The sequence below is a fragment of the Rutidosis leptorrhynchoides genome, chromosome 2 (assembly GCF_046630445.1).
Source record: "Rutidosis leptorrhynchoides isolate AG116_Rl617_1_P2 chromosome 2, CSIRO_AGI_Rlap_v1, whole genome shotgun sequence".
Taxonomy (NCBI): Eukaryota; Viridiplantae; Streptophyta; class Magnoliopsida; order Asterales; family Asteraceae; genus Rutidosis; species Rutidosis leptorrhynchoides.
This window is the reverse complement of record NC_092334.1, coordinates 176676578-176693094: the sequence shown is the minus strand read 5'-3', so window position 1 is coordinate 176693094 and position 16517 is coordinate 176676578. Positions and strand designations below refer to the sequence as shown.

Below are 16517 nucleotides of genomic sequence, written 5' to 3'. Positions count from 1 at the left end.
GCTTGGCTTGACCAAGATTGAGAAACCCGCATCATTAATTAAGACCGATAGCAATATCGCGTCAGGGGGCACCTGGATAGAGTCCTATGGGACTATAACCATGGAGGCAGATAGCCAAGGACGGAGCTTGAAGCTTAACGGTAGGGGGGCCGAGTTAAGATAAGATAACATAATACATTGTATAATCGCGTGTCGTTAGATCGATCCATATATTGATTTTGATTTCTCACTACACATACTATTCTTAAGTATAGGTGGTTTGTACATCTTTTAATTAATAAAATTGCTTTTAAAAAAAAAGAGTGCTATATATATATATATATATATATATATATATATATATATATATATATATATATATATATATATATATATATATATATATATATATATATATATATATATATATATATATATATATATATATAAAAGAATTAATAAAAGTTACAGTACAATTCATTAAAATAAAATAGGTTATATTTTCTAACTGAAAAGTAGCGGCAAGAAGAAAAGAAAGTAGAGTTCTGTTTGATACGGAATACGAAGTATTAAAAAATTTAATTCAATAAGCCTTAACTATCTATATATCTACAAATTTTGACTCCCAAATTCATAAATGAGGCATTTGCCCTTAAGAATTTACCATCTATTACTTATTTAAATACCCTTTTAACCATGGATTAAAATAAAGTTACACCCATTTAACCATAATACATTAATTCAATTTGTTCTTATTATTATTATTATTATTATTATTATTATTATTATTATTATTATTATTATTATTATTATTATTATTATTATTATTATTATTATGTTAAGTATATTAATATTAATTATTATTATATTATTATTATTATAGTTTAAGTTTATACATTACAGATTATAGATACAGAAAAATCAGCTGCTACCTAAAATTAATTAAACCTTTTTAAGTTATTTTATTTTTTTAATTTACCCGAATTCAAAAGCTACCCCACCTCTCCATCCCTGTATAACCGACACCCTCACCCAAACCGTAAAACCTCGATTGCATGTGTATTATTCCAGATCTGGTGCAAAACAATTGAATCTCGACGGGACTTCAGCCACTACGAACCCTATCCCCACTGTTCTTCCATCGTCTTCCTCATCATGGGCTGCTATCACAGGTAATTCGCCGTGAAATTTGGTCTGTGTGTTTAGGGATTTCAAAAGTCGGCACACATTGTATTAATTGAATTCAATGATTTCATTAAATGTATTTAATTCGGGTGTCAAAGAATGTAACTGCCAATATTTAATTTATGGAGTTCGTTTACATTCTCCTTTCATATTCCTCCTTTAGTTTTCATCTTCTCTAACTGTGGCCTTCAATAATTAGGGTACCTGGTTATAAATTGTTGTGGTATATGACCGTATTATGCATTATTACCAACAACAAATATTGCAATGGCCCTAGCTAATGAAAACTCCACAGCCCAGGCCACCCCAAAAAGCTATGTGTATCTTCGTGATCTACAGGTTGGTAAGGAGGCGGAGGTTCGGATCATGAGATGCCGCATGTGGGATACCCACACATCGTATGGAAAATACCTGAGCACTGATTTCATTGCTACTGATGAGAAGGTATGTATATGTATTACAATATAGATGAGGGAAACATCTATTTCAATTATTCCATGTTTTTAATGCTATATCTGTATATATTGTTTAAATGGATATATTATATAAAATTTGGGTGATGTGTATGTATACGTATTACAACATAGATGAGGGAAACATCTATTTCAATTATACCATGTTTTTAATGCTTTGTGTGGCTACATGTTATGCTTATTGTCCTTTTTCCTACAATATACCTGATTGAAACATGTATTTCAATTGCAAACCTCTTTTTAATGTTTTATTGGACCTACAAATTCTGCGTATCAGGTTTTTTAAATATGTTTATGTTGTCTAATATTCCAAACCCCTTTTTTATACACACATATATGTATACATAAATAGATGGATATATGTATATATATATGTATGTATGTATGTGTGTGTGTGTTTTTGTTTGTGTAGGTGTGTATACATATATATTTTGGTGTGTGTGTGTGTGTATACATATATATGTATCTATCTGTGTAGGTGTATATGCCTGTTGTATATATATTGTACATATTTCTTTAGTATGCATATGTTGAGCCATACTTTGAATTTCTGGGTATATTTAATATGCGTGGAATTATATATATTTGCACACATACATTCTTTTGAATATTTGTCGATGTACGCGCATATATATATATATATATATATATATATATATATATATATATATATATATATATATATATATATATATATATATATATATATATATATATATATATATATATATGGTTACATCTCCCTCTCTACATATGTTTATATTTATATTGTTTGTATTACTTTTCCCATGCCTGCATTTTGACTCATGTATATATGATTACGCCTGCTTTTATTTTCCCTCTATATTAGAATACACATACACCTATATGTATTAATCATCCATGTCTAATGATGCTATGTATATATACTATGTTGGTCAGGGTGATGTCATTCAATTGACTGCCAGGAATACTGTTGCCCATTGTTTTATCTCAAGGTTGAAGGAAGGTTCAGTTTATTTACTCAACAAATTCTAGGTCATACCAAACAAAGACGATTATCGCATTCTGAAGGATAACAAAGTGCTAATTCAGTTGCAAGGATCCACCTTCCTCGGTTGCAACGTACTTAGATTTGTCAGATTTACCAATAATATACTCATGTGACAGTTTAATTAGGGGTTTCCTGACTGTGCCACAGCCCACAGTCTTCCATGGTCAATGCTATCGCCTAATAAAAAACAGGTCAGCATCACCATTCACCAAACCAGTAAATAATAATGTGGTTTTTTAAACATCTGTTTGTTGTTAACACCCTATATTTAACCGCAGTTTGAAATAACTTGGAATCATGGTTGATTGTCCTATTCCTTGCTTTTTGTGTATCTGTCTACCCCCAACAACTGTTCACACCAACTCCCATATTGAAAATTCCATTTATCAGATTGCCATCATGAATATCAACTATACAATTACTATATTGTATTTCTTTCCATGTGTTCTGGCTATTTCCTTTGCACAGGTCAACCCATTTTAACCACTTGACAGTTGACTTCCATATGCTATGGGTATTTCCTTTGCTTAGCTCAACCCATTTGAACCAATTGACAGTTGGCTTCCATGTGTTATGGGTATTTCCTTTGCATATGTCAACCCATTTTAACCAGTTGACTGTTGACTGTTTTGGCATTTCTAAAACAGCTAGGTTTTTTTTTTCCATTTGTATGTGTCAAGAGATCAATAAATTGTGATGTATTATAGTTAGCAAAATATTAGGTCCCTAGCAGAATTAGAAATAATACAACTTATTTTTGTAATGATGATCTACACTTATAGAAATAATATAATTTGACTCTTCTCCATTCGCCTGCATATTCAATGTACAATGGTTATATTAGCTTTTTTTGGTTCAACTACATGTCTACGTTATGCCTAAATGCATGCCACTCTATAACAAAATAGTTGACTATTAGATTGGTTATTGCCCTACTTGCGTGCAGGTAAAGAAACTTGAAGAAAGCCATACTTTTTTTTGGTTCAACTACATGTCTACGTTATATCAGGTTTGTTACCATTTATATTATACATCAATCGTCCCGCTTTGTAAACTGCGTCAGGTTCTTTCATTTGCAATTTCTTTCTTTCAGGAAACCAAATCAGGTTACTCCACCGTTTGGAAACTACGTCCGGGTCAAAAAAATTGGCTTAAAGCCCTACATCGATCCTGCAGTTGCAGTTTTGTAAATCATTTACTATAGCCTATGAGGCATATGAATAATTTCAACGTTGGTTCTGCATTGCGTGTAACCGTTTTCCCGAACTCTGGATATTGTAATCATCATATCCTTTATGTATGCAGGCTGTATAAGTCTTTTGTGTTACAAGTTAGTAATTAACCAATCCTTTTAACATGCAACCATTATAACTATTTTGTGTTGGAACCTGTCACATGTCCATCAAATAACCCGCCACGTGCAACGCACGGGCAATGACCACTAGTGTATGAGTAATGAGTCGGTCAATGGGATGGCCATTTGTTTAATATTTCAAAATTATCCCTTAAGAATTGAAAATTTACCATAAAGGACACTTTTTAATGGGGTGGCCGGGGCCCACCCCTGCCCTTTATATACTCCGTCCCTGCAGATAGCTCGCTACCGCTGGTTGTAACTAAAGTTTTCAGTCATCCTCACCATCCGCCGAGATTACTCCTGGACCCCAACCACCAGTGAGGTTAATTACGGTAAATTTTGAGATCCTGGTGAGTATGATTCCGGAGGGACTTTCCAGTGTAACAACTAGAGCGAGAGTGCTAGCCTAGAATGTGAAAAACACTACTAGCGTAACAACTAGAGTGACAGAAATGACTTTGTCATTGCAAACCATTTCCAGTGTAACAACTAGAGTGCAGGTAAGTGTTCAGCCTTGTGAACCACTTCTAGCTTAACAATTGTTGTTTCAGCGGAGGTTCTGACTATGCGGGTTCCAATATACTCATCACCACCACCGATTATATCACTTCCCACTCCATCAAACATTCACGAATCATCAACTCATAGTTTATCATCATCACAATTATCTCATCTGTCCTTCAAAGATATTGAAAATGTTTATCTTGCTCGTGCTTGGGAAAGACAAAATGTTGATTTTATTCGAGTTATTGCTCTTCCTGTGCAACAAAAATCTTCAGAACTTAATCCTCTCATTTCGTGCAGTCCTACAACTGGTCCTCGAATGAGTAAAACATGATGATACTGATCCTGAGTATGGTCATGAGGGGGAGAAAGGAGCAACAAGGGAAAAAACTTTGACTTGGGATAATGCTACAACTTCAAATTATATTGATGATGGCAGACCATCCAATAGATCTGAGGGTGAAGAACCATATGATGAAGATTTAGATCTGCAAACCGCATACCTACAAGAAGTTGGTGATGATGGTTTCATATGGCTGAGTACATTGATGTATTTAAATGACATTCCATCCGATGTTGAGCTGTGGAGGATAATACCGAACCTTCAATTGAAGAATGGGAGTTTTCTGATAAACATGCTGACTATCATCATACCGAGATTCTGAATAATGGTATTCTTCTAGAGCAATTAGAAGAAGAAACAGTGAACTCCTCAACAACAGTTCCAACAAACACAATAACCGAATCCGTTAATGCATCAGAGCCTACTAATTCAGTTCCTAATGTTATTTTAAAATTCAAGTTCAATAACGGGTTATTCTTCGACAACAAAGATAATATATAGAATCGAGGAGTACAACATGATTTCGTGACATTATGAGATTCATTCATTAAGGACAAAGCTTATAAGATTTTCAGCATCGGGGAAGTTCCGAGAAAGACATGATTTACATATATTGGATCATTCCTACTTCCTAAAGATCAACTTGCAGAGTATCACTGGACGTGGAGAGTTTATAAGATCAAGAACAGTGAGAATTTGTAGACACAACAATGGTTACAAATTAAAGCTATCAAATGTGTATCCATGTTAGGAATCGTAAGGGATATTATACCTTAATTTCATGTCATTCGAAAATACAAGTGCTATATGTTGTCAGAGGCTGATTATTCCGAGCTCAACATAATTGATATCCTTTTCACATCTACAACTACCTCGAAAATTTGACAGAACGACCGTTTGCTTATACAAAGTCAATGAAGGGTGCGAAGAGATTTATGAATGAAGTTATTGAACAAACAATACTAGAAGATTTTCAGATTGGGTTCGAAGCTCAACGAAGAAAGGTCTATATTAATTGTCCAAATCAGTCAATAGCAAATCTTGAAGAGATGGATCTATTTACTACACAGATATATCTGGAAGGATTCGTCTTCTAAAATTCTCAACGAGAAAATTTAATCATCAGAACTGAAGAACTTAACAAGTATTCTGAATGAACACTCGAGTTGGCGTTAAGATATCTCAAGTATAGACAATGTAAAACTGAAGATCTTGATACAAAGATGTTTATTGGAGAAATGATCATACAGAAATTTCGAGTTCATATAAGATACTTTGAGATCTTACGCGGTTTTAGGAGGAGAAGAGAATTTAAAGAGATGAATGAGTAACTGACTTTTCCTGGTGATACGAGTAGACCGTGGCTTCCATAATATGTTCCTCCAAAGCAAATATCAGAGAATCAGACTGAGACTTATGATCCAGATGGAACAAGGTGGAAAGTCACCTACGGACCACTCAAGAAGCTTGATTAGGAGCACATATGATCCACAATTGACACTAAAGGGAAGATTGTTAGAACCATAGGTCTTGTATTTGATATTGTAATTTGTGTATTAAGTCACTTGTAAATGGTGGTATTGACGAGGACTATAAATACCATCCAAGCCTCCTAACGGCATAAACATAGCCAATGTACCATAACTAAGTTTAAGAAACTGTGGATATATAAAGTTTTACATTTTATCCTCTTTGTCCGAATTCTAACCGAATTTATTCTGTATCACACAAACTCATTCAATTTGTATGTTAATATAGTGATCATTATGGGTGTGCATGGTACGCTTCTGGACCAAACTTGTTCAGTTCGGTCCGGTTCCGTCCCGAATCTCAATTTGAAGCAAAAACATGGACCGAGGACCGGACCAAATATTATCGGGTCGGTTCGGTACGGTTCAGAAATTTTTAATGTTTTTTTCGGTTTTGGTTCGGTCCGGTCTGGACCAAAGATCGAAAATCAACAAAATTATGGACCAAGGACGGGATCAAAAAAGCTCGGTTCGGTTCGGTACGGTCTTCGGTTCTTCCCGTACTATGCACACCCCTGATCATGTCCTGTCGTTTTTCCTTTCAAATAACTGTATTTAATTTGTAAAAGTAATTAACTTTTTGAAATTTTTAAATATTTTATTTGTATTATATATTTTCACCCAAAATAAACTAACCGGAGTAAAACACGACTATGGTTAACAAAAAGGTTAACATGAAAACACACATAGTCAACAAGTCAAACCATAGTTGACTATAAACAACTACATGGTCACTTTCTAATAAACCAACTAAAAGAAAGTTGTAGCTCATTGGGCCTACGATTTACGCTTTAGAGGTTAGAACTATTGCTATGATGCACATTTGACGAGTCCATTACAGCCAAGCCCATCTCACCCTTTTCTCTTCTTGCCGCTAACATCCTCTTCGTGGATTTATAAAACGTTGCATATAAAATCAACTGCATAATACCAAGAAGTGCTCCAATCCCATTAGGCACCTGTTTTGAAATCAAGCAAATAGTAATTTAAAATAAGGATTTTGATTAAAGATAACTGAATTAGCTTGTTGGGTAACAGCTCAAAATGATCAAGATAGCAATGGGGTAGCTTGAAAACTTAACTCAATCTATCTAAAATTTAAATATTATAAGAGTAACACGTAGACAAAAGTAGTTAGTTACTTCGATTTTTATTTGATTGGGGAGAAATATAAACTAAAGTATTTAAAACTGTATCTATAATTCTATATAAAAGTAGTACGTTTTAATAAATATTCATATGTTATGCTAAGATTAGATTTATAAATTGATACGGTATATTTTGAATCCTCTATGAAAGAAAATTTACATTACGTTATGCGGAGTATACAATATGTATATACCAATACTCCATCTTTGTTCACATTTAACTTTCAAAGTATTTTTTTATTAACTTTGATCGTAAATATTTTTATTTGTGTTATATTTTATTTGATTAAAATGATATAAATAAAATTATATTTAAAAACACAATCCATTCATATAAATTTTATCAAATATTATATAACACAAACAAATATATTTATAGTTAAAAGTTGACAACAAAAAATTCTGAAAGTCAAATTTGGACACTTATACTGAGACGCATGGAGTAATATCATTGATAAATTAGTCACATACAAATTTAATACTAAGAAAATCGTGTGAACAGTAATATCATAGGGTACAAATTTAATACTAAATCCAATATACTATTACTCATAGTTGCCTACTGATGCTGTTAAAATTACTGTTCCAATTGTTTAATACTAAAACAATCGTGTGAACAATAATATTAAAGATTGTATTGATATAATTATAATATAATATAATATAATTACTTTTTAACCTTTAAATCACTATCCTTGCTGCTTTATTCCCCCTTAACGAAACTCGAGAATGTTGTACGAGTATTATATTTGTTTAATTTCTTTCCATATGCATTTCTTTTTTCCTAAAAATAACTCGACAATACAGTGGTAAAAGAGGTTAATTACCGCAATGAAGGGATCGAATGGGAAAAGTGCATATAAAAACCAGCAAAGGCCGTTTAAGAAGCAAAACATCGAGAGTAGAAAAGGCATATACTCCACGCTTTTCGTAGTGATCACCATTTTCTACATTAATAATCACCAAAATCACCAATTAGTGTAAAGTTAATTATTAAAAAATGATTAAAACACTCAAAACTTAATTTAACATATATGTATGTATGTTAACATACCATGATCGAAAGTGGTGCAGCATACATAAGGATGTTAGCCGCAACGCTTATGCTCCCAACAATCGTTGATCGCTTTTGTATCTTGTGAACCAAAGTTAGAACAAATAAGACGAATCCACCGAGTACTAAAATCTCAACTAGCACCATCAATGCAACCTTAAGCCTCTTTCGTGGGTCCGAGTACATGAGGAAGATGGTCAAGTAGACCACCTCGATTGCAACCCCGGCTCCGTTAGTAGTGACCACAAGCAAACTATTTGGGTGTACAAATGGCATTCCATATAACACCCATAAACTACAGTTGAAAAATGAAGCCAAATATGGTACCGGTGAATATTGCTCTACACTCCTCTTTTTCCATATTTTGTAAAACGTTGGCCTGAAAATGTTATATTTTAATTTTTCAATCAAGTTTAATATTCTCAGAAATAGTTAATAATTATTTTGGTATTATCCTCAAACGTTTTACTAAACTTATTATAATTAACTTCCATTATGAAAACATGTAATAATCGAGTTAATAGATAAAGAAACAAAAAGATTTTTGAAATGATAGCAACAATGTATATAATTTTTAAATTAAATTATGTATATTATAGAAGTGGATTCAATAATTGAAACGAAATTCAGTTGCAAGTTTAAGAAGATCAAATTTAAAAACTAGTTTTCTTTTTTATAGTCATCCAACTATATACAATCTACCAAATCTATATAGTTTTAACGGTGTTTGAATTCATATTTTTTTTTTAACTTATTTAGGAACACCAAATTGATATTCTATAATCTATATCTAGGTATCTAACCTTCATTAGTTGGGGCTCTTATATAAAACGATTGAGATAAGTAAATTATCAACTTTTTTGTTTTTTTTGAAGACAAACTTACAATCTACACATAAACCACAAATATTTACATCTCACTACTTCAAGTGAGACTTGAAGTCACAACCTCTAGGTTGAAGGGTTCCTCTCATACCGCTAGGCCAATTGTACACTCTTAATACTTCATGTTGTATAATACGATAACATAAGATATTTTAAAATAAGTGTACAAAAGTTAATGATACATAAATAATTGACTTGGTAAAATAATGTAATTCTTAATTGATAGAAATCTTACACTGTTGACAAGAATAATGTGACTGCAGTGATGTTTCCTGTACCACAATTTAAACGTAAGGTAACGTTAAAAAATTAAAGAAATCAAGTTTTAATTTGTAAGTAGTGTCAACCTATTAAATTATTTATAGAAAAACTTCTACGGAGTAGTAATATTTTAAATGAATTTTTATTACTTAACCCGTTTGCATTTGCATATAACCATTAGTTTAAAGATAACTGTCTGTAAATAATATAATTTGTGATTAGTATGATGCATATATTGGAAATTGAGAGATCATAAAACGAATTTTATGTTGTAATATATAAATTTGTCAAAATTATTTGAAGGTAACTGGATATAATTAAAGTGTTTACCTCCTACACCGAGTGATGTACGGACAGCTTCTTCAGAACCCATAACTGACACTTAATTTCTTGTTGCGACTTGCGAGGGATTGAGATAGATGAATTCAAAATATATAAGTTTGCATGTTTTTTTTTGTGTGGAAGGGCCTCTATTTATACATGAATATGATTTTGAGAAATGACTTAAGTACCCTTAAAAGTCGTTGGCGAAAAGAATTATAACTACCCAATATATCGTAATTAATATTAATACTTCGATTAATAATAAGATTAGGAAAAGAATTACAACAGCACATGCAATATAAGCATAATAGAACCAAAGGGTTACGTAAGTCCACCGTCCACCCAAGTATCGACTGGTCCTATAGGTAAGTTAGGTCACTCCATTATATATGACGACAAACATCAATAAGTCGGGTCACTATCTAGTAACAACAAGTATTGTTAATTACTAAAGGGCAGGTTTTTAGGTTTTTTTCCGTAAGTATCAATTCAAGGAGATAGATAAAGAAGTTTCGGTTTAATTAAAGAGACACTATGATAATAATCATGCATATAACTAGACACCTACACATAAGCATGGCACTAGTAAGCTTCACGTCACCCAGCTTCACGCATGATGCGAAACGCATGGTTTGTGTTATCATATACTTCCACATGCATTTATCAATGTATCACTAACAAGCCGAGATATGTTGTGTCATAGCGTATACTATTGGAGCACGGACGCTCAATGGTCAAATACTTTTCGATTCATATAGCAATGAACATATAGCTATTTAAAATGAGTTTAAGTTATATTTCTTATAACTATTTAAAGTGAGTTTTAAGTTATACGGAGTATCTGTTACTAATATAAGCTAGTGAACATATAGCATTCAATTAAGATGAATAATATTACTTGCTATTAAAAAAAGAAAAAGAAAAAAAAAAAGATGAATATTAACTCACATATAGTAAATTTTTTATTTTTAGGAAAAATAACGAGTACTATAAAACCGGATCTTCATCGAAAAATAAAAATCCTAACCGATACAACGAAAACGAGTGACTTGAAACAAGTAGACGTCACAAACCGAAGTTAACTCCAACCGAGCCAAAAACTTCCACATGACAACTACGAAAAAAAACTTACAAAACATACACTACTAAAGACAAAGTCTCAAACGAAAAAACAACACCTACATTAAAACATTAACTGGAGGAAATTAACCAACGAAGAAAAAGCTATGATGTTTCTTTACCATTCTTCAAATCCAGGCGTTTTGTAAACCCGTTGATCTTATCAATATGAAGCCCTTTACCATTTCGAAACTTGATGTTGTACGATGAGACATGGGAAGACGAACACCCAATACGAGTCTCGGGAATTCAAGGATACCCTTGATCCTTAAATTCTTGAAAAAAGTTAACGGTATCACAAGCCGAAGAACCCCCTCGTTAGTGTTCATAAATAATCTTTGAGGTCTCAAGTTCGAGTCTCTCCCTTTAAAAATATCCGTGGGATTTATTTCCTGAAGCTGGATTGCCCGGGGGAAGGTTTTACCGACCCGTATGCAGGACCCAGGTCTGACCGCCTGCTCCATGGAATGGTTTAAGGTTCGGATCCCTGTAAGGCGGTTCGGGTTTCTTGCCCGAAAGCACGTGCGTGCGTCACGAATGAGAGTATTCGATGTCAACAACAAACTCCTTAGACGATTCCTAATGCGAGCAAACACATGTGGCTGCAACCAACGCCACCATGGCTGCCTTAGTGCAGCGTGGCTTGAGGAGAGATGGGATTTAGCCGTTGGATTCCAACGACATTGGCAACGACACTTTTCTGGCCATAAGGACACGTGGCCCGTTTCTATTGACTAGAAATTTTTGGACCGATTGAATTTAAAAAAAAAATCATATATAATAGGTGATGTTTTTATAAATATACAGGGAAAGCGGTGAAAGTCGGCACCTCAAGGACTCAAAAAGCATGGTCGCAAGAGATTTTGTGGTTAGCACAATGTTATTGCGATACTTTGGACAATTCTATAGTAGGCCGATCGCAATAGAAGACTACTTTTTGTGGCTCGGTAATGGATAAGTTTAACAAAAACGAATATGGATGGGTACGCGTCGAAGATTCTTTATCTTCAGAATAGCGAGATGTGAACAAGGCTTGTACTGAGTTTTTACCAATCTTTAAGGATACTAATGATAATCGGCGTAGTGGTGCAAATGACGAAGACATTTACAAGTTGGCTAAACAATCATATTTTAATCAACTTGAGAAACACTTTGCTCACAAGGAAGCATTCTTTTTCTTGAGTAAACATTCAAAGTAGATGATACCTAATGATCCGGTTGCTAGAGTTCATGAACAATATGGTAGATTTTTTTATTTAATTAAAATTATGTTACATTTTTTTCACTTTTATTAACATTAACATAAACAACATAAAACAAATAAAAATAACACAAAAATAAAAATAAAATGACAACTCATACTAAAAACTCAGACTACCACTACCTCAAAAAAATACTCACACCACTTAGTCATCAAAAAAGTATAAAAAGCAACTCAAATCACTCTTCATACGGCAGTTGTCATATTCTTCAAGAATAAGTTGCCAACTCTTGTAGCTTTCAATTCATGATTTGTGATTTACAACTTATCATGAATCGTGATGAGTAATTGCGACATTGACTTTATTCATTCAGTGGGGACACGACAATTTTAACCACGTCAAATTAATTATACCTTTTTTTTGCAAAACTATATTCCGTTGTCAAAATACATTAAGCTATATCATGTTTGACTATTCCACGTCTCATTCACCGTGTCCTATATGAGTGTCATATCATCCACGTCTCATGCTCATTCTACGGCAAAGTAAGCATATCTGATACGAGTAATAAATTGTGCAAAACAGTTCATCTATCATTTTTGATATATCAACCTAAATTTAGTAGGTTACTAGAAGGCAATGCACGTGCGTTGTACAGCTTGTCTCAAATTTCACTATTTTAAAATTCGTGTTCCGAATTATTAGAGTTATGGCGGGAGTTGGCTAAAAACATATTAACCTTAAAGTGAAAGCTGATGTTGGTCCCATTATGCAAGTGGTTAAGTAGGATTTTGTACATATGTTTTGTTTGTTACTATGAAAATATGCGTACATTCTGATCATATGTACTAACGTATGATGAAACTATGTATAAACAAAAGTATACTAAAGGTGGTCAAATAAGTTAACAAATGATGCCAAAATACATTATAAAACTTACATATTGTAGTATGATTCATAATATTATACATATATTACCTTTACAATTTATCATTAAATTTTTAAAAATCTTTCATTATAACTTCATATGTGACAATAAGTAATTACATAATAATTGGAGTACATAAAAAAACCTCTAAATATAAACATGAACCGTTACGTATTACTACACCACAAAATATAAACTTGTGAATAGAATAAAATTGGAGATTCAAAACATTGAATAACAATTGATATGAAATTAATTATTATGTATTAACTATTATAATAAATATATGTAACATCACCAAGAGTAATAAACGTTATAAACTTTTCAATAAGTGTTACCTTTTTATTTTCCTTAGTTTAAATTTAGTAATAAATATTCATTCATAATAAGTAAAATTTATATCTCATAGAATATATGATTAGTTTCAATCTTTTCACTTTCCTTATCATAATTTTGTCATAATTTTAAAATTAAGCTATGGCAAAAATAATAACAATGGCTTCAAACTTTTCATTTTTCATATTTACATTGATAGATATCGTTATATATATATATATATATATATATATATATATATATATATATATATATATATATATATATATATATATATATATATATATATATATATATATATATATATATATATATATATATATATATATGAAAATTAATTAAATAAACATGATCTATATATTTACATAGATAAAAAACATTACACCTATAATTATCATACTTATATAAATTACTATATATACTGATAATCATAGTTGAATGGTGTCTTCCTATTGGTCGGCCACTATTCCTCAACAGTGGTCGGCCACTATTCATCATTTTTTTTCTCCTTTTCTCGCTTTACTTTTCATTCTTTCTTTTATTTTTTTCTTTTTTTCCCTCCTTTTCTCACTTTAATTTTCATTCTTTCTTTTAGCACATTTGTTTTGTTACCATGCCTTTATCACTGTAGGCAAGCGAGTGTCATAACATACGAGTAACATATATGAACACATACAACAACTATTACTCACATTTTTTTAATTAAAATAATTCTCAGCGAAGCTGGATCCCCACAATTCTTGTTATAACTAAAATGTAATAATAATAAAAATCTTAATTATTATTATTAATCATATTCATAATTATAATTATGAATTATAGTTATAACTAGAAAAAAGATCGGCCCGCGCGATGCGGCGGGGCCTTTCGGATTGCTTATTCATATTTAACATGACGTTATGTATTTACAGAATGAAAACAACGTGGTACGAGTATATTATGCATGGAAGGTAGCTCGAAATATTTGTCATTCTTTAAAAAGTGTCCGTTTCGCGTATACCAAGTTGCGTTGTGTGCGTAAAATTATTTCTAGTTGTACGGTGATGGTGGAAGAATTTAAACAGCGTCGAGATGGAAGATATGGACCGACAAATTTTTTGGTGGTGTTAGCTTATGTTTTTAAAATAGTTAAATAAATGAACGAATTTGACCCCTGAAGAATTTGAGAAGTGATGTAAGTTGAGGGGGTGAAATTGTATTTTGAGAGGTGGGGGTGTCGTTTTTGTATTGTCGAACGACGAAATCCTGGGATTCTTTTAGTATTATAAAAGGTAATAATATCATTGCACGCGCGCGCGCACACACACACACACACACACACACATATATATATATATATATTTATGTGATTTAATTAAAAAAACATTACATTATTCATATATTTACATGTATAAAAAACGTTACATCTATAATAATCATAGTTAAATGAATTATTACTAAAATGTAATAATAAAAAAAATACTCGTAATCATAGTCATAATTATAATTATGAATTATAATCATAACCATAATAATAATCTTAATCTTAATTATTAATCATATAAGTTATACGAATATGCAATATATTAATCATAATATTAAATTTAAAAATAGAATCTTCGAACGAATCGATCCAACATAGATTCAGCAATGTTTTTCTTGCCTTGTCCGCGATTTACAATACTATATTTTGAAATTGGTGTTTCTTCGATACCTACAAAAACAAACAAACATATATTACATTTAATATGTATATATATATATATATATATATATATACATATATATATATATATATATATATATATATATATATATATATATATATATATATATATATATATATATATACATATATATATATATATATATATATATATATATATAGTGGTAGGATCAAGAGGGAAGTAACCAATCGGGGGGAAGCGGAGGGAAGCAATATTTTTTTTTTTCGTTTTTTGAAAAAACTTTGTTCACGAACATTATAGATGATATGAAAATATGAACATTTAGTAGAGACACTTTGTGATAAATATTTTTATTTTGACGGGAAAACGCTCAAAGAAGTAATATATAACAATTATCGTATTTTTCGAGCGTATTTTGAGGTTTTAGCTATTGGGGTTTAGATATTAGGGTTTAGATATTAGGTTTTATAGGGTTTAGATATTAGGGTTTAGAAATTTAGGATTTAGGGTTTAGATTTAAGATTTAGATTGAGTTTTTAACACGAACGGTTTAGAGTTTAGGGTTTAGGGTTTAGGGTTTGGTGTTTTGGGTTTATGAAATAAACCCAAAACACCAAACCCTAAACCCTAAACCCTAAACTCTAAATCGGGCTAAATTTTACTTCACAAAACATGAAGAAAAAAAAAACGTTCATATTCTTCACGAACAATATTATCTTGAATGTTATTTTTGTCGATCGTTTTCCCGCCTAAATAATAACATTCATCACGAAGTGTCTATTCTAAATGTTCATATTTTCGTGTAATCTTGATGCCGGAAAAAAAAATTTCAAAAAAAACGAAAAAAACAAAAAAATTTTGCTTCTCCCCGATTGGTTACTTCCCCATTGATCCTGCCCATATATATATATATATATATATATATATATATATCCTAGATCTACTATAATAATCTATGTATCATTTCTTTCTCTTTCCATCTTAAAAAAATCGAGAATACAATATTAGTAAAATAGTGTGTTCTTTTATATAATTGATATGAAAAAAATGGAATGGAGATGACATATTTATAGGCTAAAAAAGATAATTTACGTTAATTAAAAAATGAAAGATTTATATATTTATTTATCATTAATTACTTAAACTTTATTTGTGACGTTTTTAATTAATATGTTTTTTATATCTTTTTAA

At 31.4% G+C, this 16517-nt stretch overlaps 1 protein-coding gene across 1 annotated transcript; it reads right to left on the bottom strand.

The window, feature by feature from the left end:
• Window positions 1-7029: 7029 nt before the first annotated feature.
• Window positions 7030-10182, bottom strand: LOC139891577 (bidirectional sugar transporter SWEET4-like). Its single transcript, XM_071874552.1, has 5 exons — window positions 10081-10182; window positions 9725-9761; window positions 8606-8984; window positions 8379-8498; window positions 7030-7362 (listed from the first exon to the last, which is right to left on the bottom strand). The coding sequence occupies exons 1-5, from the start codon at window positions 10121-10123 to the stop codon at window positions 7195-7197; spliced, it is 747 nt and encodes a 248-aa protein (XP_071730653.1). The 5' UTR covers window positions 10124-10182; the 3' UTR covers window positions 7030-7194.
• Window positions 10183-16517: the final 6335 nt, after the last annotated feature.

Bases quoted from the DNA above. Each gene is read 5' to 3' on its own strand.
- LOC139891577 (XM_071874552.1), bottom strand. From the start codon at position 10,123: ATGGGTTCTGAAGAAGCTGTCCGTACATCACTCGGTGTAGGAG. The intron at 8,985-9,724 runs GTAAGATTTCTA...TAACATTTTCAG, and splicing joins ACATTATTCTTGTCAACAGT to GCCAACGTTTTACAAAATAT. The intron at 7,363-8,378 runs GTAATTAACCTC...ATTTCAAAACAG, and splicing joins CATTCGATCCCTTCATTGCG to GTGCCTAATGGGATTGGAGC.